The sequence below is a fragment of the Sphaerodactylus townsendi genome, linkage group LG04 (assembly GCF_021028975.2).
Source record: "Sphaerodactylus townsendi isolate TG3544 linkage group LG04, MPM_Stown_v2.3, whole genome shotgun sequence".
Taxonomy (NCBI): Eukaryota; Metazoa; Chordata; class Lepidosauria; order Squamata; family Sphaerodactylidae; genus Sphaerodactylus; species Sphaerodactylus townsendi.
Window position 1 is genome coordinate 157,848,571 of NC_059428.1, and position 21,969 is coordinate 157,870,539.

Consider the following 21,969-nt stretch of genomic DNA (forward strand, 5'->3'; position numbering starts at 1 on the left):
AGAGCACCCTGCAGACTTTTCCACTGCCTAACTTATGGCGGGCTCTCCTGTCCGCTGCCAGCCATATTTGATGAGCACACGTGATATCTTTAAAACGCGTCAAGCCACACGACGACTTTCCAAACCAGCGTGCTCCAAAATGTCCTTTTAACAGCCTTGCAAACCGAGGGTCCTGGGCTAGGTGGCTTTCTCCATCGCATGCTGGGTCTTTTCCTGCCGCCTCCCACTTTTCCTAGCATTATTGCCTTTTCCGGTGAGTCCGCTCTTCTCAAAAATGTGATCGGCTCAGTTTAGATATTTGGGTGGGCTTCCAAAAGATGGTTCTTTGGGACCCTTCCCTCTTTTGTGATCCTTTGCTGCCATCTTGTGACAATATTGTGTAAGTGCACTCCTGTTTTTCCATAATGAAAGGTTGGAAATGTTTAAAATTTATGGGATAGGGAGAGACGTATGACTAGTGGTGGAATTGTTAGTACCAGGAGCTGGCTGGATTGTTGCCTGCAGGATACTGGGGCTGCCACTTCTAATCTGCTACCAACGAGTGGGGAAATTCCTAGAGAAAGGCATTGAAGGGGAAAGGCAGCCACCTCATAATGCCATAAAGATCACAAAATATATCTGAAGAATATGTGCGTGCACGCTCCAGTTTAAACCAGAAATAAACTTTGCTGGTCTAAAAGGTGCCACTGGGCCCAATTTTTTTTCCTTATCCTTATATGGGGATGTAACCCTGGTTTGTTAGAACAAACCGCAGTTTCACAGCCTCTGCTGCCTCCCAGTGGGCAGTTCAGGCCATTGCAAGAGCACCCTGCAGGCTTTTCCACTGCCTAATTTATGGCAGGCCATATTCTCCAAGGGAACAGATCACTGCAGCCTGGAAATTGCTTGCAATTCTGGCAGATCTCCAGACCATGCCAAGCCCCTAGTGAATGTATTGTCGAAGGCCTTCACAGCCGGATTCAACTGGTTGTGGTGGTTTTTCCGGGCTGTGTGGCCGTGGTCTGGTGGATCTTGTTCCTAACGTTTCGCCTGCATCTGTGGCCGGCATCTTCAGAGGTATATCACAGAGGGAAGTCTGTTACCTGGGCACAGTGTGTAGCAGACTTTTCTCTGTGATACACCTCTGGATATGCCAGCCACAGATGCAGGCGAAACGTTAGGAACGAGATCTACCAGACCACGTCCACACTGCCCGGAAAGCCCACCACAACCACTCTACTGAATACATTTTTAAAAAACAAAGAGAAATAGAAAGGAACGGGAATTGCTCTTCTCTTTAAACCGGTGGTTCTTTCACGCTCTGAGAGCGCAGCAGAACATCCCATCCTTATTCCCAGAGATTGCAAATCGGATGTGCGGGATGTCTGGGGCTGTCATTCCTGCCCCCCTCCCCGGAAGTGAGAAGGGCTGTGGTTGAGCACATGCAGGCAACTAACATCTCCTGTTCAAAAGCTACAGGAAGTAGGGGAAGCAAAAGACATCAGTCTGACAGCAGCTGCCAGTCAGAGCAGGCAATACTGAGAGTGGCTGCCAGTCAGAGAGGGCAACGCTGACCTTTGAACAACCAAGGATTTTACGGCCGCCTGGTTTGGATAAGGAAATACCTGGAGATTTTTTTGGGGGGTGGAGACTGAGGAAGAGGGGGTGGGACTTCAGTGCAACAGAGTCTGCATTCCAAAGCGTCCATTTTCTCCGGCTGAACTGATCTCTGCCAATTCACAGTTGCTGCTTTCGATCAGCAGCAACAAACCTCCTTTTACTTTGGTTTTACTCAGCGCTCAAGTTGCTCGGGCTTGAATGACACGGACTGCGAGGGGTGACCCATCTCGAAAGAGCCTAATTATTCAGCAGCGCCCCCTCCGAGGCCATTAATTACAGACGAGGAAAGGGTTAGGACCATTTAAACTCTCTGAAAACAAAGAAATGCAAATTTAAGTCTGTCTTGTAGCTGGTGAGTCAGTGCGGAAGATGGCAGGTTCAGTCCTTGCCCTCTCCTGTGAAAAATACCACAGAAAGGCCGGTATCTCTTGTCTGAAGTCCTGGAATTTGGCTGCTGGGCTGTGGTTGACTCCCAGAGGGTGCCAACCTCCAGGGGAGACCTGGGGATCCTCTGGAATCACAACGGAAGAAGAGGAGTTTGGATTTATACCCCCTTATCTCTCCTGTAAAAAGACTCACTTACAAAGATACTTTGTGAGGTTGGTGGGGCTGAGAGAGTTCTGAGAGAACTGTGGCCTAAGGTCACCCCGGCAGGCTTCATGTGTAGGAGCGGGGAAACAAACCCAGTTCACCAGAGAAGAGGTGGAGGAGTGGGGAATCGAACCCTGTTGCCCAGATTAGAGTCTGCCTGCTGTTAACCACTACACTGCACTGGATGTCCTCTGGACTGTAGGGGTGAGTTCTCCCGGAGAAAACGGCTGCTTTGGAAGATGGAATCCCATGGTGCTGTACCCCGCTCATGTTCTTTTCCTCCCTTGGTTCTGGCCCCAAATCACCAGGAATTTCCCAACTCCCAACAATTTTGGCAACCCAACCCCACGTCCGCCACCCGGTCGGCCAGGGGGAACCCAAAGCAGAACTTGGATCTCACAACCAACCACGGTTTGATCAAACCCTGGTTAGTCGCAATGTCTGACCTAGGCAGTGGTGAACAAGGGCGTTTTGTTTGACCACCGTTGGTATTAACTTCGCCTTGACGCAAGGTTAGACTTCATGCGGATCGTGCCACCTCAGCCGAGAGGCTGGGAGAAGATGAACTGGGATTGGCTACTCACGTCTGACTGGTAGACTGACAAGCCCTGGTTTCCCTGTGATGTCTGAACGTAGACCGAATTCGGAGCAGCTGCCCTGTTGTTTTCACTCTGCATATTAGCCTGATAAGATGGCAAAAAATGTTCTGAAAAGACTGAGAATGAGGGCTGAGCAGGGCCTGCCCAAGATACTGGATTGCTCAGGCCCCAGTTATTTCTCACAAATGAGTGTCCTAAACGCCAACTGCAATATTCCCCTTTAGAGCGGATTTTTCAAGACCGTAACCTTCATCATACCAAACGATCTGGAAATAAATCCCCTTTGTGAGTGCTGCAGAGCAGTCAGAAGTAACTTAGAGAACAAACTTCAAGCAGGTCTGTTGAGATTCCTTCCCAGGTCTATCAACGAGGCTTACTCCCAGGAAAGGACTCTTAAGTTAGCAGTCAAGAAGAAGAAGAAGAAGAAGAAGAAGAAGAAGAAGAAGAAGAAGAAGAAGAAGAAGAAGAAGAAGAAGAAGAAGAAGAAGAAGAAGAAGAAGAAGAAGAAGAAGAAGAAGAAGAAGCAGCAGGAGGAGGAGGAGGAGGAGGAGGAGGAGGAGGAGTTGTTGTTTGGATTTATACTCCCCCTTTCTCTCCCATAAGGAGACTCAAAGGGACTTACAATCTCCTTTCCCTTCCCCCCCCCCCACAAACACCTGTGACGTAGGTGGGGCTGAGAGAGCTTCAGAGAGCTGTGACTAGCCCAAGGTCACCCAGCTGGCATGTGTTGGAGTGCACAAGCTAATCTAGTTCCCCAGATAAACCTCCATAGCTCAAGCGGCAGAGTGGGGAAATCAAACCCGGTCCTCCAGATTTGAGTGCACCTGTTCTTAACCCCTGCACCACTGCTCCTACGCCACAAGGAGGGTCTTGTTTCTTAATGGGAGGTGTTTATTCTCAGTGTGTAAAAACCTTTAGGGCTGCTCATGTGAAGGCAGGCCCGGTTGATCCCAAATAAACATAAGTTTGAAGAGAAATGGGTTTGAGTAAGTGAGCGCATGTTGGTCTAGCCACCTGGGTTACATTTATGCATTTCTTTGCCCTGTTTGTACCACAACGTCACATTCTCAGGGCCCACTGAAACTGCTCCACGCACCTGGTTTCCCCATTTCTACTCTCATAAGTGTTAGATGCTCTCTCAATTATGTAACACTTCTCTGTGCTCTGCAGCCAAGTTGTGCGTTCTTTGGCAGAGATGAACTGTCTCGAACCGAGATGTGGAACTGCTGTTTACTTCCTGGGGAAACTTTGAGATACTGATGGTTACCTGCTGGTTGTCCGGATGTAGATGGCCCAGGCTCACCCGATCTCATCAGATCTGAGAAGCCAAGCAGAGTCGGCCCTGGTTAGTACTTGGGTGGGAGACCACCAAGGAAGTCCAGGGTTGCTATTCAGATTCAGGCAATGGCAAACCACCTCTGTATGTCTCTGCCCTGACCTGGATGGCCCAGGCTAGTCTAATCTCATCTGAAGCCAAGCAGAGTCGGCCCTGGTTAGGACTCGAGTGAAAGACCACCAAGCCAAACTGGAGTTGCTAGCTAGGGAAAGGCCACGGCAAGCCACCCGTTCACCTCTTGCCTCTGGAATCACCGTAAGTTGCTTCCGACTCGATAGCAGTTTCCACTTCCTACCCGGCAGGTTTCCCTCTACGAAATTCAGACTTAGATTGTAAGTTCAGTGAAATGCAAACTGATAAACCCAGCAAGCTATCACAACCCACCATTACCGTTTCCTGGGGTTTCCTGGGGAAGCACAGATGAATTCAGAACAAAGATCCATTAAAAGGGAGGAATGTTTTAATCAAGCTTCTACTGGGCCAAAGATAGAGGTCCAATTTTGTCGCTCCTTTTCATTCCCCTTCTTCCTTCAACAGAGAAGCATTTGCCCATTTCTTGATGGGAAGGGTACCCGGGGTGGTGGCACAATACAGTTCTCTTCCAGTGTGGTGTTGTGGTTAAGAGCAGGCGGATTCTAATCTGGAGAAGCGGGTTTGATTCCACACTCCTCCACCTGAGTGGCAGAGGCTTATCTGGTAAACCAGATGTGTTTTTGCATTCCTCCATTCCTGCTGGGTAACCTTGGGCTAGTCACAGTTCTCTCTGAACTCTCTCAGCCCCACCTGCCTCACAAGGTGTGGGGAGAGGAAGGGAAAGGAGCTTGTAAGCCACCTTGAGTCTCCTTAAAGGAGAGAAAGGTGGGGTATAAATACAAACACTACTTCTTCCTCTGCTCACTTTTCTTCTGATCATCAGGTTTGTGAATTCTGAGAAAATGGGCCAAACATCAACAGCAGGGCAAATGCCAGAATGTGCGCTCTGGGCAATACCCGTGACGACCCCCTCCTGAAGCTACCCCTGGTGCTTACTTGGAAAGGCAAAGGTGGGGTTTAGTCCAGTGATGGCGAACCATTTCGAGACCGAGTGCCCAAACTGCAACCCAAAACCCACTTATTTATCGCAAAGTGCCAACATGGCAATTTAACCTGAATGCTGAGGTTTTAGTTTAGAAAAAACATTTGGCTCCAAGGCACATGTTACTCAGGAATAAGCTTGGTGGTAGTCAGTGGCTTTGCTTTGAAGCAACTGTGCAACGCTTCGAACAGGTGAATCACGACCCTAGGAGGGTTTACTCAGAAGCAAGCCTCATTGCCAGCAACCAAGCTTACTCCCAGGTAAAGGATCACACTTTAGTTCTTCCCATGAAAATCAGTAGGGTTTAACAGCACTTAACAGAGTTACCTACACTGCTTCCCCAAAACTAGGTCTTAGGTTTAGTGCTAATAATCTCCCTGAAATAATTGCACTATTATCACATGACGAACTCTGTGCCCACAGAGAGGGCTGTGAGTGCCACCTCTGGCACCCGTGCCATAGGTTCGCCACCACTGGTTTAGTCCCTCGGACAGGATTTTCACTTCCCCGAAACCCAGGAGTTCTTAATTTTTAATCCGTCACTACCTACTGAGTTCGCAACATCACAATGGAATTCACCAGTTAAAAGTTTGGATACAGCAGAGTTATCTTCCAAATGGTTTCTGCTAAATTGCATTGCATCTTGTCCCGAGAAACTATTCTTTAGATTATTGCTGCTGCGAGAACAGAACCCGCAAAGGTCTGGACAGGAAAGAAAACTCTGACATGCTGAGAATTCGTCTAGAAAGTTAAATCCTTTTTTTAAAAAATTACGTGTTTAATTGTCTGTATTGTTGAAAAATTGAAATGTATGTTGGATTGATCTCAAAGTGGAAAGGTGTTCTTAAGTGGGTGGAATAATTGTTTTCAAGGTTGTCATACAGATACTAATGAATCTGTATATAAACTTAAAATAAACACAGTGAACGAATGTTTGGATATAAGTTCGGCACTCCGAACAAGGCAAGTCTATTTAGAGTGGGGGGGGGGGGGGTTATGACAGAAGCATCTGGTGGTCCAGATCTCAGTCAAATCCAGATGTGCAGCTGTGTTATATCTGCAACAGCAAAAGAAATCAGGGTTCCAGCAATGTTTTAGAGACTGCCACAATCTATTTTAAAAGATTTTATGAGTCAGGTCTCACGTCATTAGAAATTGCTAATTTTCAGTGACACCGATAGCGGAAAGCTATCAGCCCACCCTTTGACGTTAGAGTCCCCTTGGCCAAATCAGTTTTTCAAGGGCCCGAGGGGCAGAAATCTAGGATCTGGGATTTTAGCCTTCAGTCTGGCAGTCAGAAGCCGCTGCGAGTGAAAAGAAGAGCAGTGGTGGCATAGTGGTTAAGAGAAGGTGCGCTCTAATCTGGAGAACCGGGTTTGATTCCCCGCTCTGCCACTTGAGCTGTGGAGGCTTTTCTGGGGAATTCAGATTAGCCTGTGCACTCCAGCACACGCCAGCTGGGTGACCTTGGGCTAGTCACAGGTCTCTGGAGCTCTCTCAGCCCCATCTGCCTCACAGGGGGTTTGTTGAGGGGTGGGGAAAGGAGATTGCAAGCCCCTTTGAGTCTCCTTACAGGAGAGAAAGGGGGGTATAAATGCAAACTCTTCTTCTTCCTCCTCCTCCCCCTCCTCCTCCCCCCCAAATGGGCTGGATGCCCCCCAAGATTGGGAGATGGTCCATTAGGGAGTTGTCTGGTCCGGAGTTAAGATTCATTTGTTTACCTCCTCTTTGGTTCTAATGTGTCAAGGGCAGATCTCGGCTGAATCTGAAACATATCGACTTTTCAGGTGCTAAACTGGGGCATTTGACAGAACTTTATGCCAATGGTTGGGCCAGTTTTCGAGAAAAACAAGCAACCCAAAAAGCCCTTTATTTCCCCCCATATGGACCTTCCAAGCTGCCCTTTATCAAGAAGACAAATTTCTGGAAGTTTGGGAGCCTGATTTATACAACATCTGTTGCCGTCAACAACACTGTCTGGGGACGCGGCTGTGTAAATGTCAGCCCCAGGAATTTCCAAATCCACTCAAGGGGCTCCACAATACTCGGGGGATTTCGGTGGATAATTTTAGAGTCGCAGGTTCCCCGACACACTTCAACGCCTTCCTCAGTTGAGTCAGAGAACCGGCAAGTCTTCTCATAGAAATGGTCTTGGGCCTGGCAGAAACGCTTCCGTGGCAGCGAAGCCCGGCCCACGGTGTGCCGCTGCGTCTTTCACGGCTGAGCAAGATGCTCGAGCACCCATGAACGCAGTGCTGCGTAATGGGTTCCTGTCCCTTAAGGACTGGCACCGTTCAGCCAAGGAGACTTAATTCTGAACCAACTGGGGCGCAGGCCTCCCTCGGCTCCGAAGGGGTCCAACAGACCCCCAAAGCTGTGGGTTTTGAGCACAGTGTTGTGCTGCATCTAAACGGAAAGGGCGGGGGGGGGGGGGAACAGAAGAAGAAACCGTCCACTGCCACCGCCCCCTGCAGATGAGAGTTTCAGAACCCAAAGGTGCCTTCTCTCGTCTTCTCTCCGCCCGAGGAAAACCCAAGGGGTGGCAAAGTCGGCCCAGGCCCAGCGGCACCGCAGGGCGTGTTGTTTTCCTGAGAAGTCCCACAGCTCAGAGGGAAAGAAGTGAATCAAGGGGATCTTTCCCCTGACCGCCCTGGGATGGGGTGGGGTGGGGGGCTGTCATTCATCGCAGAACAATAGGTGGCTCAAGGCAGAACAGAAAGTGGCGGGTTCGGTTTCACATCTCTGGCCGCGCTTGGCTGATCAGCATCTGTCATTTAAGGTGGGTGACCTCGGCCTGGAAGTGGTTTGAATGTTCAGAAGGCAGACAGAAGCCAAAGCAGAGAGGAGAGGGGATGAGCTAGGGTTCCCAACGTCCAGGCGGGGCCTGGGGATATCCTTAAATGGCAACTGATCTCCCAACCTACACAGATACATTCCCTTACAGGTCGCTGCGTTCTATAAAGAGTACTTGAAAATTATAGAATCAGTTAAAAGGGGCTGTCCTGTGAAAAGGGTCAATGGCCCAGCAGACATAGCTAGGGTTACCATAGCGGAGTGGTGCTTAAGAGCTCTAATCTGGAGAACTGGGTTTGATTCCCTGCTCTGCCACTCGAGTTGTGGAGGCTTATTTGGGGAACCAGATTAGCTTGTGCACTCCCAACACATGCCAGCTGGGTGACCTTGGGCTAGTCACAGGTCTTCAGAACTCTCTCAGCCACACCCACCTCACAGGGTGTTTGCTGTGGTGGCGGGGGGGGGGGGAGGAGATTCCCCCCTTTGAGTCTCCTTACAGGAGAGAAAGGGGGGGGGATATAAATCCAAACTCTTCAAACTCTTCTTGTTGAGATCTCTCTTGAACCTAAAACCTGTTTTCCCCAAGTTCCACTGCCCCTCTTACCAAATCTCCCGGAGTTTACCAGCCTGCAGCTGGCAATACTAACTAGCCCTTGTCCACCACTCTGGGCTGCCTGTTACGTTATGTCCCTTTAAGAAGCCCGGAATTATGTGTCCTTTTCACAATTACATCCCTTTAACAAGACCAGAAGAGCAGAGACCCGGGTGCGACGCCTGCACCCTGGCTACACCACGGCCCTTTCTGCAGAGAACATTGAAAACAGTTTGCAAGTGTCTCTAAAAGAACTGTTTTGACTTTTGTAATATGCACAGTGCAGACAAATAAGGCGTTTTAGGCGAAACCGGCTCTTTCCCCCCGCCTTTTTCTGCCGCTTCAACGATCCTCCATTTGCTGACTGTTTTCCACAGACATTTCCTAGGTTTGTTCATGTGCTTAAATCACTGGAACGGCAGCCAGTCGAGATGTCAGCTGAGGAATCTAGCCCATGGTCGCCCAGAAGGGATGTAGGAGTGGGGAAACAAATCCAGTTCACCAGATAAGAGTCTGCCGTTCATGTGGAGGCGTGGGGAAATCAAACCCGGTTCTCCGGATTAAGAGTCCACCATTCTCCACCATGTTGGCAACCGTAATTTTGGGGGCAGACAAGAGATTTGAATTCAGCTTTTGCCAGTGCAATCATAAGAAGATTTACCTGCTTCTGCCACTGAACTCAACATTCAACAAGACACAGCGATGCCACCTAGTGCAGAGAACTTCAGGATGGGAAATACTTGGATATTTGGGAGGTGAAGCCTGCGGAGGGCGGAGCTTGGGGACAGGCGTGAGCTCACAATGGCATAGTGGTTATGAGCAGGTGGAGTCTAATCTGGAGAACCAGGTTCGATTCCCCACTCCACTGCATGAGCGGCAGACTCTTATCTGGTGGACTGGATTTGTTTCCTCACTCCGAAGTTCCTGCTGGGTGACCTTGGGCCAGTCCCAGTTCTCTCCAAACTCTCTCGGCCCCACCTGCCTCTTAAGGTGTCAGCAGTGTGGAGAGGAAGGGAAAGGAGTTTGTAAGCCGCCTTGAGTCTCCTTACAGGCGAGAAAGGTGGGGTGTAAATCCAAACTCTTCTTCTTCTCCTCAATGGGATATGATGGCACAGAGTCCATTTTCCAAAGCAGCTATTTATTCCTGAACTCTGTTGTCTGAAAATCAGTTACAACACCAGGAGATTTCCAGGTCTTATCAGGAAGTTGGCAACTCTAGCACTGCCTGTGATTTTTTTTTTTAAATTGGGATTTCAGGGACATTGTTACACCTCTGCATCAATTCCCCCTCGTAGAGTCCGAGAGCAACGTTGAGCCAATCCAGACCTACAAACCCAACCGGGTGTTATTTTTTTCTCCAGAAAAACAATTCTACGGGTGAGTGACAAGGAGGCACATCAAGAAAAGGACCTCCCTTGGGTTCATCTCGGTAGCTTCTTTGAGAGATTAATTTGCAAAGAAAGGATGCCAGGGGGAGGGGGGGAACCCCCAGGAAATGCAGAGTAAAGGCTCTAATCAAATCGCAGGCTAATAATAAACCTCTCGAATAAGGACTGGGACTCCTCATTTGTGCCTCGAAGGGAAATGACCCACAGCCGGACAGACAGGGGAAGAAGTTAAGCAGAGCCCAGGAGAGGAATCTGTAAGTATAGGCCCATTCTTGTCTTTTCCTAGCAGGAGATCAGCCAAGATGCTATAAGGGCACCTACACTGGGTTCCTAGCGGAGTTAAGAACATAAGAAAGAGCCTGCTGGATCAGACCCGAGTCCATCTAGTCCAGCACTCTGCTACTCGCAGTGGCCCACCAGATGCCTTTAGGAGCTCACACGCAGGATGTGAAAGCAGGGGCCTTCTGCTGCTGCTGCTGCTCCCAAGCACCTGGTCTGCTAAGACATTTGCAATCTCAGATCAAGGAGGATCAAGATTGGTCGCCATAGATCGACTTCTCCTCCATCAATCTGTCCAAGCCCTTTTGAAAGCTATCCAGGTGAGTGGCCATCACCACCTCCTGTTGCCAGCGTCACGCTCAGATCTGGAGGGGGTTTCTGCCCCTCCAATAGCTGCAGACACAGATTTTCCACTGCACAGGTAAGTGGGCTGGATTGTTGGGGAAAAACAGATTCTTGCAGCTCTTTAGAAGAACAAGATTTTATTCCCGGATAACCTCTGGCGGGCTAGAACCCGCTTCTCAGATGCACATAAAGGCTCTGACTAGGTGGATAGTCGAGCCAGTGCGGTGTAGTGGTTACAATGTGGGACTAGGGAAACGTAGGTTCGAATCCTCACTTTGCTGTAAAAGCTTGCTGGGAGATTTTGGGTCAGTTGCACCAGCTCAATCTAGTCTACCTCCTAAGGTTGTGGTGAGGATAAAAAGCAGGCAAGAGGAACGTTATAAGTCGCCTTGGGTCCCTACCGGAGAGAAAGGTGAGATATAAAGTAAATTTAAGACAAATAAACAAATAGTAGAGTCAAAGGGCCCCAGTGTGTGGCCGATACAGAGTATAATTTAAGCAAAACTCAAGGTTGATTCACAAAAACATAGAGGTGGTTCATAACAGAGGTAGTCAGCAAACTCTGGTTTTGCTAAACCAATTAAGTTCTGTAATGGCAGAGAAGCCAAAAGAATATGGGGGTGTGGATTCTCCCCCTTGTTATTGATTTTTGCATGTGTGTCTATGTTGCTATACAAGACTTATCAAATTAGCACGTCCTACATTTATTTTCATTACACATTGTTGTACGTAGCTGTGGTGTAGCAGGTTCTTCCCGGATTATTCCCGTTTGTTTCCCCCACATCTAGTTGTTTCCATTTGCAAGATCGCTGTGTTCACAGCAGGGCAGGAAGATAGGGAACCGGACCTCCCGGAACCTAGTCTGATCCTTTCCAGAAACGGGTGGGACCGATGGATCTCCTGGAATGACACCTGATCCCCAGACATCTTTTAATTATCTAAAATATTTATTCCACTTCTCCGGGAAAAAAATGGCTGTTTTGGAAGGCAGGCGGCATGCCATTTTACCCTCTCGAAGACGCTCCTGTTCCCAAACCCCTCTCTCAGCCTCAAATGTCCAGGTATTTCCGAACCTGGAGTTGGTACCCACTGAGTACCCTCTCCCCAAAAGGAGTTCATTCATACCCTCCTGTAGCTTAGCTGTCTTGAACGAGACAACACGAAACTCTGACATGGCCCCATAAGGGACAACCCAAGAAGGAACCTCGTGTTCTACGAGCTTTGGTTTCGGCCAGATCTAATTTCGAAAGCCTGAGAGAGTTTTCAGTGCAAAAACTAACGAACGAGGCAGTCAACTGTGACGGATACAAGGGGACAGCATCCTGCTGAAACCCCAAAGAGCTCCCCCCCCTCCGGGACAAGTTTCTTTCTTCCCTTCTTGCAAAGCTCCCGGGCTTCGAACGTTATTCTGCTCGAACCTGGCAAATGTTACATAGCCTTTGCCACAGTCCGAATCACCCCGCTTCCAGACATTTCTCAAAGACGCTTTGACTTTTCTCCCTGTTCGCCCCCCACGGGGCATCTTTGCGGCGTTCGTTTTTTGCATGGCAAATATTATTATTTAACGATCTGGGAGCATGTGAAGAATCGCAAGAAGGGAAATCTAAATTTGGAAATCTAAAGGAAGCCAAACGCACACACCCTGCATGACTCTCCGAACTGTCGGCCAATTTACAATTGTGCACAACAAATAATTAAGCAGGAATTTGCTGCCACTGGATAGACTACCAGCTTCTAGGTGGGTCTAAAGAAAAAACTGGGAAGAGAGCAACCAAATGGGCATAGGTTACATTCGTAAGGCTGCGCAAGTTTGGCTCACGTTTTAACTCTCAATTTTTATTCATCCAAGCAATCGATGTAATGAAATTTGCCACAGTAAGCAGCCCATTTTAAATACTGTCTTTCTGCTGGTTTTTCCTCGTTTCGCCCAACGATTTATTCAAGGGGCTTCCTTGCTTGGGATCTCTGCTTATTTTGCTCTAACTTACGTTTCCAAATTGAGGTCACGGTTGAATGGCGTTACACCCTTCTGAGCCTCCTTCCCTCCCCAAATCCCACCCTTTCCAGGTTTTAGCCCCAAATCTCCACAAATTTCCCAACCTGGACCGGCCACCGCATAAAGTGGTGTTGTTCTGTTGACTCCCGTGCCCGCTTCATCCATGTTGTTCATGGCGCACCTTCCTGAGTCAAAGAGGTCTGTTCACCTGCTGATTTCTCAAATTCATTTGCTGTGAAGGGCAAAGGATTGCCGGCTCCAGGGCATGAATTACCTGGAGATTTGGAGGTTAGGAATCTGAGGAAGGTGGGGTTTGGGTGGGAAGGACTCCTGTGGGGTATGATGCCTTCAAGGCCATCCTTCTAAATTGGCCCTTTTCTCCAGGTGAGACTGTCTCTGTCACTTGGAGATCAGGGGGTAATCCCAGGATATGTCCAGCCACTACCTGGATATTTACAGCCAATCCACTTTTACACCCTAAGGCCGTGGTGGTGAACCTTTGGCACTCCAGATGTTATGGACTACAATTCCCATCAGCCCCTGCCAGCATGGCCAATTGGCCATGCTGGCAAGGGCTGATGGGAATTGTAGTCCATAACATCTGGAGTGCCAAAGGTTCGCCACCAGTGCCCTAAGGGCTAACACACTTGTCCTAAGACAGCAAAACGCTCATGTTTGTAACACAATATTGTTTGTTACACACAATATTGTGTTGTCACACACTGGACACATTGTGTGTAGCAGATTTCTCTCTGTGATACACCTCTGAAGATGCCAGCCACAGATGCAGGTGAAATGTGAGGAACAAGATCTACCAGACCACGGCCACGCAGCCCGGAAAACCCATCACAACCAATATTGTTTATTTCATCTTGCAGGAAAGCCACAGGGAAACGTTATTAATATACACCCCTTTGAGAGTTTTGTATATTAGAGCAATAAGTGAGTAACAACCCCCAATCGTTGTTTGTTTTCATTTAGACATTTTTTTAAAAAAATTGTAATAATTTACTTCTTGACTCCAAGCTATTGGGCCATTGGAGGAATTCCGATACCAAACTTACCAGAGTTTGATTAGCCCAAATCCCAATACGATTGAGGTTGGATGATTGACTATTTGCATGTTGTATATATTTGTATTGCATATTTTGTAGTTATACGTGAAGGCATTTTGTAAGCCGAAAGCATTATTTAGGTTAGAGATTCAAGGAGTACTTTTGTATGCATGTAAACACAAGAATTTTCATTATAAATATTTAAAATGTATTGCTTAGGACAAGTGTGTTAGCCCTTAGGGTATAAAAGTGGTTTGGCTGTATAGGAGAAGAAGAAGAGTTGGATTTATACCCTCTTTCTCTTATAAGGAGACTCAAAGGGGCTTCCAATCTCCTTTCCCTCCCCCCACCCACAACAAACACCCTGTGGGGTAGGTGGGGCTGAGAGAGCTGCGACTAGCCCAAGGTCACCCAGCTGGCGTGTGTTGGAGTGCACAAGCTAACCTGGTTCCCCAGATAAGCCTCCACAGCTCAAGTGGCAGAGCAGGGAGTCAAACTTGGTTCTCCAGATTAGAGTGCACCTGCTCTTAACCACTATGCCACTGCTGCAAAGAGTCTTGTAGCCCAGACTCAGACAGGCCCGGCCTAGCCTGATCTAGTCAGACCTCAGAAGCTAAGCTGGGTCGACCCTGGAAAGTATTTAACAGGGGACAATGGAAGGCAACGGTAAACTACCTCTGACGGTCTCTTCCCTTAAAAATCCTCCCTAAGCCAGCTGTGATGACTTTAAAATGGCTTTTCAAAAATGTTAGATCTATCCCCTCAATTCTCTTTGAATTCACAGGTCTCCCAGTTCCAACTGCTGGCATAATTTTAGGGAGTTCCCCTCTGATTCTGTTTCCGCAGGCCTCTCTTGGCCGTACCTGTGCCCTCAACAGACCATGACCGCCTGCCTGAAGGAAGAATACTGGGATGCGCTCTTGTACGAATGCAAGGCCTGCTCGCTGGTCTGTCAGACATCCAGGATCAGGAGTTGTACTGAGGTTTGCAGTGAGTATCCAAAAGAAAAAAAAAGGGGAGGTGTCCTTTAAATATATCAAGCTTGTTAAGCTTGGGGCTAGAGACAGAAAGTAGCATCTTTTGGGCATCCTGGAATGACAAAAGCTTCATTGCACTCATCCTCTTGATGTTTCCGCTCAATAGGTTAGGGAGGTTTTTGTAGTACTTAGAAAAAGCCTATGGAACTTGTTTGACCAGAGATGACCAATGGTCCAGAGAAATCTGTGCGACGCTTGTCGTTTCCTCTTTCACATCCCTCTTCTGTATCACACTGTAGGGGGTAGCTGTAGGGGGTCACAGCCAACACAATCTTCAGTAGTTAATCAAAACCCTGCCGCTTCCTAAAAACACTTGGCTGGTGCCAGAAAAAGTATGTTGGGTGCTCACAGAAACCAGATTGGGGACCCCTAGCCATCATGCTCCATGGGGTAAAGGGTGATAAAGTCAGCCAGGGTGGGCGCAGAGGAACTATTGAGCAGGCTAGAATTCCAGATATTCAGAGCCACTCCTTTTTCCAACTTTGGAGAAGAACAAGAAGAAGAGTTTGGATTTATATCCTCATTCCTCTCCTGTAAAGAGACTCAAAGGGGCTGACAAAACTCCTTTCCCTTCCCCCCTCACAACAAACACCCTGTGAGGTAGGTGGGGCTGAGAGCACTCCAAAGAACTGTGACTCGCCCAAGGTCACCCAGCTGGCGTGTGTGGGGAGTGCACAAGCTAATCTGGTTCCACAGATAAGCCTCCACAGCTCAAGTGGCAGAGTGGGGAATCAAACCCGGTTCTCCAGATTAGAGTGCACCTGCTCTTAACCACTACACCACACTGGAGAGGGGATGGGACTGAAGAATGCAGCTGTTCCCATAGCAACACAGTGAACTGCAGGTGGTGTGCGTGGATGCACAGGCACGGGGAGGGGAGGGGGGTGAAGCCTCCGAGCAAAGTGCTGACTCACAACCCCAACGCTCCCCTCGCCCTGCCCGCTTAACGCAACGGGTGCCACCTTTCTTCCCTCCCTAGAGTCCATCGAATGCGGCAAGCGTGCAGGTTTCTACTACGATACGTTCATCAGGGAGTGCGTCAACTGCACCACCATTTGCGGACAGCACCCCCGGGAATGCCAGCCCTTCTGCAGAAGTAAGAGCACGGGGGAAGACTGACGTAGCTTTCAGGTGGAAAGGTGGGGGGGATTCAGTTTGGCCTGCGACTCCGCGGAGAGCATGCCTCCGGGAAAGCGCAGCGCAACATTCCCGCCAACCCACAGGTTCCCTACGGCTCATCTCAACCCAGCTGGAACTAGGCGGTGAAACTTATGCACGGGGGGATTGGCAGGAAATCAAACAGTGGGGCAGAAGATAATATGTTGATGCAGGCATTGGTTAGGAATAAGGGCAGAAAGTCACTAGAGAGCTAGGGCAGGGTGGTGTAATGGTTAAAGCTCCACACTAGGAGGAGGGAAGGTCAGGCATCCATTCCCAACTCAGCTTTGGAAGTTTGGGCCAGAGGCTTACTGTTGCGGTTAGCATACTTCACAGGGTTGTGGTGAGAGGAGGACCATGTATCCTTCAGGGCCTGCAACTGATAAAAGTGTAAGATGTGATTAACTGTCCCCCAATTAAAGGTAGAAGACGAAGAAGAGTTTGGATTTATATCCCATCTTTCTCTCCTTTAAGGAGACTCAAGGTGGCTTACAAGCTCCTTTCCCTTCCTCTCCCCACAACAGACATTTTGTGAGGCAGGTGGGGCTGAGAGAATTCAGAGAGAGCTGTGACTAGCCCAAGGTCACCCAGCAGGAATGTAGGAGTGCGCAAACACATCTGGTTCACTAGACAAGCCTCTGCCACTCAGGTGGAGGAGTGGGGAATCAAACCCGGTTCTCCAGATTAGAATCCACCTGCTCTTAACCACTACCCCACGCTGGTTCTCAAGGTAGCAATGAAGGTCTCAGGAATCAAAGGCAGCAATTTTAAAGGCTCATTCATATGAAGCACTCAGGGCAAAACAGTGCTTAGGAAGAGTTTATATTTACCCGGGGTGGGGTGGGGTGGGGAATAATGATCAGCCCTTCCGCAGCCTGAGTTTCCAACCCAAGAGGAGGAGGAAGAGACTGAGCCAATATTCTGAAATCCTCCCTATTTGGAGGTGACCATGTTTGAATGGCCCACAAGATAAGCCATTTCAGGAAGTCAAATAATGGCGGAAATAATAGTGCAGCCACACAAGTACAAGCGATGTCCCTAAACTATGCTCCGAAAGAAAGAAAACTCACACGAAACCCCCCCTCCACAAAGCCCATCCTGCCAGAGATGAGGGTGCCTGTTCTGTCTCTGCACTGTGTACTCGTGCCTCCTTCCCATCAGCCTCTGCTTCAAACGCCAGAGGCCCATGTCTTCGAGCCACTCAACAGAATCACGTGCCCTCAGATAACGTTGCCCGCTGCATCTCTGCATGAGTCACTGTTCTGGTCTTGCCTTCTTCTATTCAAGGGGGACACTTGGGGGGAAGGAGAGGGCAGAAACTCCAGAAGGTCAACATGGGGTGGGCTTCTCAGAAGGCAGGGCTGATATCCCTTTCACATCCTGAAAAGGAAATGTTTCTGGGAGTCCCAGTGAAACTTGCTATTTTTTTTTTTAATTCAAGGAGAAAAGTTTGGAGGAAACGACCGTTAACTCTTCGATTTTCTTAGTGTACTTAAAGCAGACACAAGAACTGGGCTGGAAAACAGGTGGACACAGGTGTTTCCCCTTAGGGCCCCCTAAGCAATTTCCCACATTGCCCTAGAGCCATGGTGGCGAATCTTTGGCACTCCAGATGTTATAGACTACAATTCGCATCAGCCCCTTCCAGCATGGCCAATTGGCCATGCTGGCAGGGGCTGATGGGAATTGTAGTCCATAACATCTGGAGTGCCAAAGGTTCGCCACCACTGCCCTAGAGCAGGGGTGGTGCCCCAGATGTTCCTGGACTACGATTCCCATCAGCCCCTGCCAGCACGGCCAATTAGCAGCATGACCATCTGGGGCACCAGAGTTGGACACCCCTGCTCTAGAGCAACTGATCCCCACTATCAAGAACTGTGGCTTCGAAATACAGGTCTGCACCACATGCAGCGAAAATCACGAGAGCCCGACGCTTCCTGAGAAGCGACCGCCCCAGGCGCCCTACAAGGCAGACCCTTCCTGCAGAAAATGCTGGTTTAATTCTCTCTGTGTGTGACTTCCAGGTGAGCCTGCCCCCTTACCTGCACCGGCTGCTCTAGCGTGGAAGCTGGACAACGCATACGACCAGCAACTGGTGGTCTACCTCATGCTGGGACTCTGCCTCTGCACCCTGCTCTCCTCGTTGCTGTTGACCTGGATTTATTTTAGAAAGCGGGGGGGAGAGGTGACCTGTCACACCGGCACCATCGCTTGTCACAAAAAGGGGGACGTCCCAAAAGGTAAATACGCTTGGCAGAAATGTGCGCAGGGCTAACTTTGGAGGCAGAATTTGGGGGTTTGTTTGTTTTTAAAAAAACAGAGTCCCGTATATGCTGCACATGCCCACACAAAACCCAGGTCTGCAACATTTAGGCAACGGAGGATTAAAAAGGTGTCTTCTGTTCATCAGGCACCAGGTTTTCATTTTTAATTAATGCTTTATGTATACATTCAGAGGGTAGCTAGAACATAAGAACATAAGAACAAGCCAGCTGGATCAGACCAGAGTCCATCTAGTCCAGCACTCTGCTACTCGCAGTGGCCCACCAGGTGCCTTTGGGAGCTCACAGGCAGGATGTGAAAGCAACGGCCTTCTGCGGCTGTTGCTCCCGAGCACCTGGACTGTTAAGGCATTTGCAATCTCAGATCAAGGAGGATCAAGATTGGTAGCCATAAATCGACTTCTCCTCTATAGATCTGTCAAAGCTATCCAGGTTAGTGGCCATCACCACCTCCTGTGGCAGCATATTCCAAACACCAATCACACGTTGTGTGAAGAAGTGTTTCCTTTTATTAGTCCTAATTCTTCCCCCCAGCATTTTCAGTGTGTGCCCCCTGGTTCTAGTATTGTGAGAGAGAGAGAAAAATTTCTCTCTGTTGACATTTTCTAGCCCATGCATAATTTTATAGACTTCAATCATATCCCCCCTCAGACGTCTCCTCTCCAAACTAAAGAGTCCCAAACGCTGCAACCTCTCCTCATAAGGAAGGTGCTCCAGTCCCTCAATCATCCTCGTTGCCCTTCTCTGCACTTTTTCTATCTCCTCAATATCCTTTTTGAGATGTAGCTAGGATAGTCTAGAGCAGAACAGCTAGACTGGACTCCAGTAGTGTCTTTCTAATGAAGAAGAGTTTGGATTGATACCCCCTTTTCTCTCCTGTAAAGTGACTCAAGGTGGCTTACAAACTCCTTTCCCTTCCTCTCCCCACAACAACCACCTTGTGAGGTAGGTGGGGCTGAGAGTTCTGATGAACTGTGACAAGCCCAAGGTGCTGGTGGGCTGCAGTTAGGATTTTAAGCTTCTGTTGTTTATAATGTGTTCAACGTTTATTTTTATGCTATTTATTATATTTATTGTATGGATTGTTTCGTGTGCTTTTATGTCAAGCCTTCCTGAGTCCTGCAGGAGATTTGGTGGGATATAAGTGTAAAGAATACATACATACATACATACATACATAAATACATCTCTTGGTGGTGGGGAGGCTGACTTTTCCAGCCCCCCGTACCAGCAGGAAGTCTCTTTGCAGACAGAGTGGCTGCGGCACCGCGACCGGACGCTCGGCTCATGGGTGCAGCTGAAAGACATCTACTCAAACTATTCAAGTAGTCCATTTTAAAAACCGGTTCTGCCGAAGTGGTGCGAACTGGCTGAATCCCACCATTGCTTTAGAAGAAGAAGAGGAGTTTGGATTTATATCCCCCCTTTCTCTCCTGTAGGAGACTCAAAGGGGCTTACAATCTCCTTGCCCTTCTCCCCTCACAACAAACACCCTGTGAGGTGGGTGGGGCTGAGAGAGCTCCGAGAAGCTGTGACTAGCCCAAGGTCACCCAGCTGGCGTGTGTGGGAGTGTACAGGCTAATCTGAATTCCCCAGATAAGCCTCCACAGCTCAGGCGGCAGAGCTGGGAATCAAACCCGGTTCCTCCAGATTAGATACACGAGCTCTTAACCTCCTACGCCACTGGTGCTCCTTTAGAGGCATAAGTACTGCCAAGGACAAAGATAATACCACCCACCCACCCCCCACCCCCCACAAAAGGCTTGAAGAAGGGGCTTCCGCTTCATCGGGCACACTTCTCACTTCTGCTCAACCAGGTTTTGCAGATTTGGGCTTTGGTGTTGAAACCAGGCAAAACCTGTTTGACAAGAGTCAGCTCCCAAGGCGTGCCTTCTGCTCAGAGTCAGCCCAGAATTTTTTCAGCTTCCAGTTTTCTGCACAACTGTTTCCCTTCTCAGCTCCTGCCTTACAGCATGGTTAAGGGAAGCAGCAACAAAGGGCCCAGTATGAACCCCCCCCCCCACCCCCGTGCTTTTAATGCAGAGAATATCTCAAGAGCAGGCCTCATTTTGCCAGCTGAAGTCAATGTGAATCACAGCACTGAAGGCCGACACACGCAGCCGTGAGCGATCTTTCCAGTGTCACAGAACTCTCATTCAGTTCAGAAAGAAAGAAAACAATGTTTCAGGGTATAAGGAGAGAGCGCAGTTTGCAGAGTCTTAAAACGTAATAGAGGCTGAATGGTACACACACTGCCATGAGCAAGCTTTCTAATGCCACCGAATTCTTGTTCAAAGAGAAAGAAAACGATGTCTCAGGGTATAAGGAGAGAGCGCAGTTTGCAGAGTCTTAAAATGTAATAGAGGCTGAATGGTACACACACTGCCATGAGCAAGCTTTCTAATGCCACAGAATTCTTGTTCAAAGAGAAAGAAAACGATGCTTCAGGGTAAAAAGAGAGCGTGCCGTTTGCAGACTCTTAAAATGTAATATAGGCTGACTTGTACACTTTTGCACACTGAACTGAACACTGAAGGCCGACACACACTGCCGTGAGTGATCTTTCCAGTGTCACAGAACTCTTGAGCGGTTCGAAAAGAAATAAAACTATGGCCCCTTCCGCACATGGAAAATAATGCGTTTTCAAACCACTTTCACAACTGTTTGCAAGTGGATTTTGCTATTCCGCACAGCTTCAAAGAGCACTGAAAGCAGTTTGAAAGTGCATTATTCTGCATGTGCGGAATGAATCTATGTTTCAAGGTTTAAGGAGAGAGCGCAGTTTGCAAAGTCTTAAAACGTAATATAGGTGGAAGTGTACATTTTTGCCCTGGGTGCCAAATAAATTTTCGAGACGCACCTCACGCTCTCTGGGATTGGTCCAGGAACCTGCCCCTTGTATCCTAACGCACATGGGCTTATTTTCCAGAATGCCTCATGGACGTAGGAAGCGTGGGAAGCAAATCCAGCGGCAGTCAGACTCTGGAGCCTGTTGAAACCTGCGGCTTCTGCTTTCCGGAGCAAAGCCCCGTTCAGGAGTCCAGGGCATGTCACAGGACGTACCAACTCGGAGGCAGGGAGGATGCTGCTCCTGCTGCTGGAATGTCCTCGTCAGGGATTGTGGGAACAATCCCTACCCCTGAGAACGGCCACTTCCAGATCATATGCTCCCCCTCGCAAGAGAAGGTGCAGGCGACTTGAGGGGGACAAGATTGGAGATCTGTGGAGAACCCTCAAAACACAAAACAAGGAAGCTGCTCGACTTTTTCAGATTTCTGCCCTGCCTTGCCTTAAGAACTGGCCCACGCAAATCATCAGTGGCCAGCATTAGAAAGAAGCAATCTCTGGATTTCAGGGTGCAAGCAGTGTTTGAACGTCTCTCAAACCCTTTGGACCCCCCCCCCCCCCCCCGGTGCAAACTATCAGGACAAACCCCGTCCATTTGCAAGCACAGACACCAGAATGTTTCGAACAAAAGACAGAGAAAAGAAAAACAGTGCAAAGGAAAAAGCAGGGTTCGTCTTCATTTCCTATTTCGTTTTCCCCCTCCGCCCGTCAATTTATTTTCCAGAAACAACTTAGCTCCTTATTAAACCCAAATACCGTAGTTTCTCCTGCACCGTCTTCCCCCGCTGTACAAAAGGCATTGAGTTACATATTGGGATCAACACTGAAGTTCCCTGAGCACGGAAAAATGACACATCAGAGAAAAAAGTCTCATCTTAGACTTCTCCCTGTTAGTTTCATACAGGCAGACGCATCTCAAAACCGGTCAGTTTCAGAATCCCGATTTACCCATCGTTCTCGGCCTGGCCGCCATCCAGGAAGAAACCCGAACTGTGGC

The 21,969-nt window shown here is 48.7% G+C and overlaps 1 protein-coding gene and 1 long non-coding RNA gene across 2 annotated transcripts; both read left to right on the forward strand.

Annotated features, from left to right (window-relative positions):
- Positions 1–4,914: 4,914 nt before the first annotated feature.
- On the forward strand, positions 4,915–6,163 carry LOC125430575. The gene is made up of 2 exons (XR_007244191.1): positions 4,915–5,183; positions 5,683–6,163. It is a non-coding gene; the product is annotated as an uncharacterized LOC125430575 (long non-coding RNA).
- Positions 6,164–14,500: 8,337 nt separating this feature from the next.
- TNFRSF13B (TNF receptor superfamily member 13B) lies at positions 14,501–21,578 on the forward strand. Its single transcript, XM_048492557.1, has 4 exons — positions 14,501–14,638; positions 15,665–15,781; positions 17,868–18,083; positions 21,055–21,578. The coding sequence occupies exons 1-4, from the start codon at positions 14,530–14,532 to the stop codon at positions 21,324–21,326; spliced, it is 714 nt and encodes a 237-aa protein (XP_048348514.1). The 5' UTR covers positions 14,501–14,529; the 3' UTR covers positions 21,327–21,578.
- The last annotated feature ends 391 nt before the right edge of the window (positions 21,579–21,969 follow it).

Excerpts from the sequence above, each read along its gene's own strand:
- TNFRSF13B (XM_048492557.1), top strand. The coding sequence starts at position 14,530 with ATGACCGCCTGCCTGAAGGAAGAATACTGGGATGCGCTCTTGTACGAA. Across the intron at positions 14,639-15,664 it reads GAGTTGTACTGAGGTTTGCA|AGTCCATCGAATGCGGCAAG; the intron begins GTGAGTATCCAA and ends TTCCCTCCCTAG. Across the intron at positions 18,084-21,054 it reads AAAGGGGGACGTCCCAAAAG|AATGCCTCATGGACGTAGGA; the intron begins GTAAATACGCTT and ends CTTATTTTCCAG.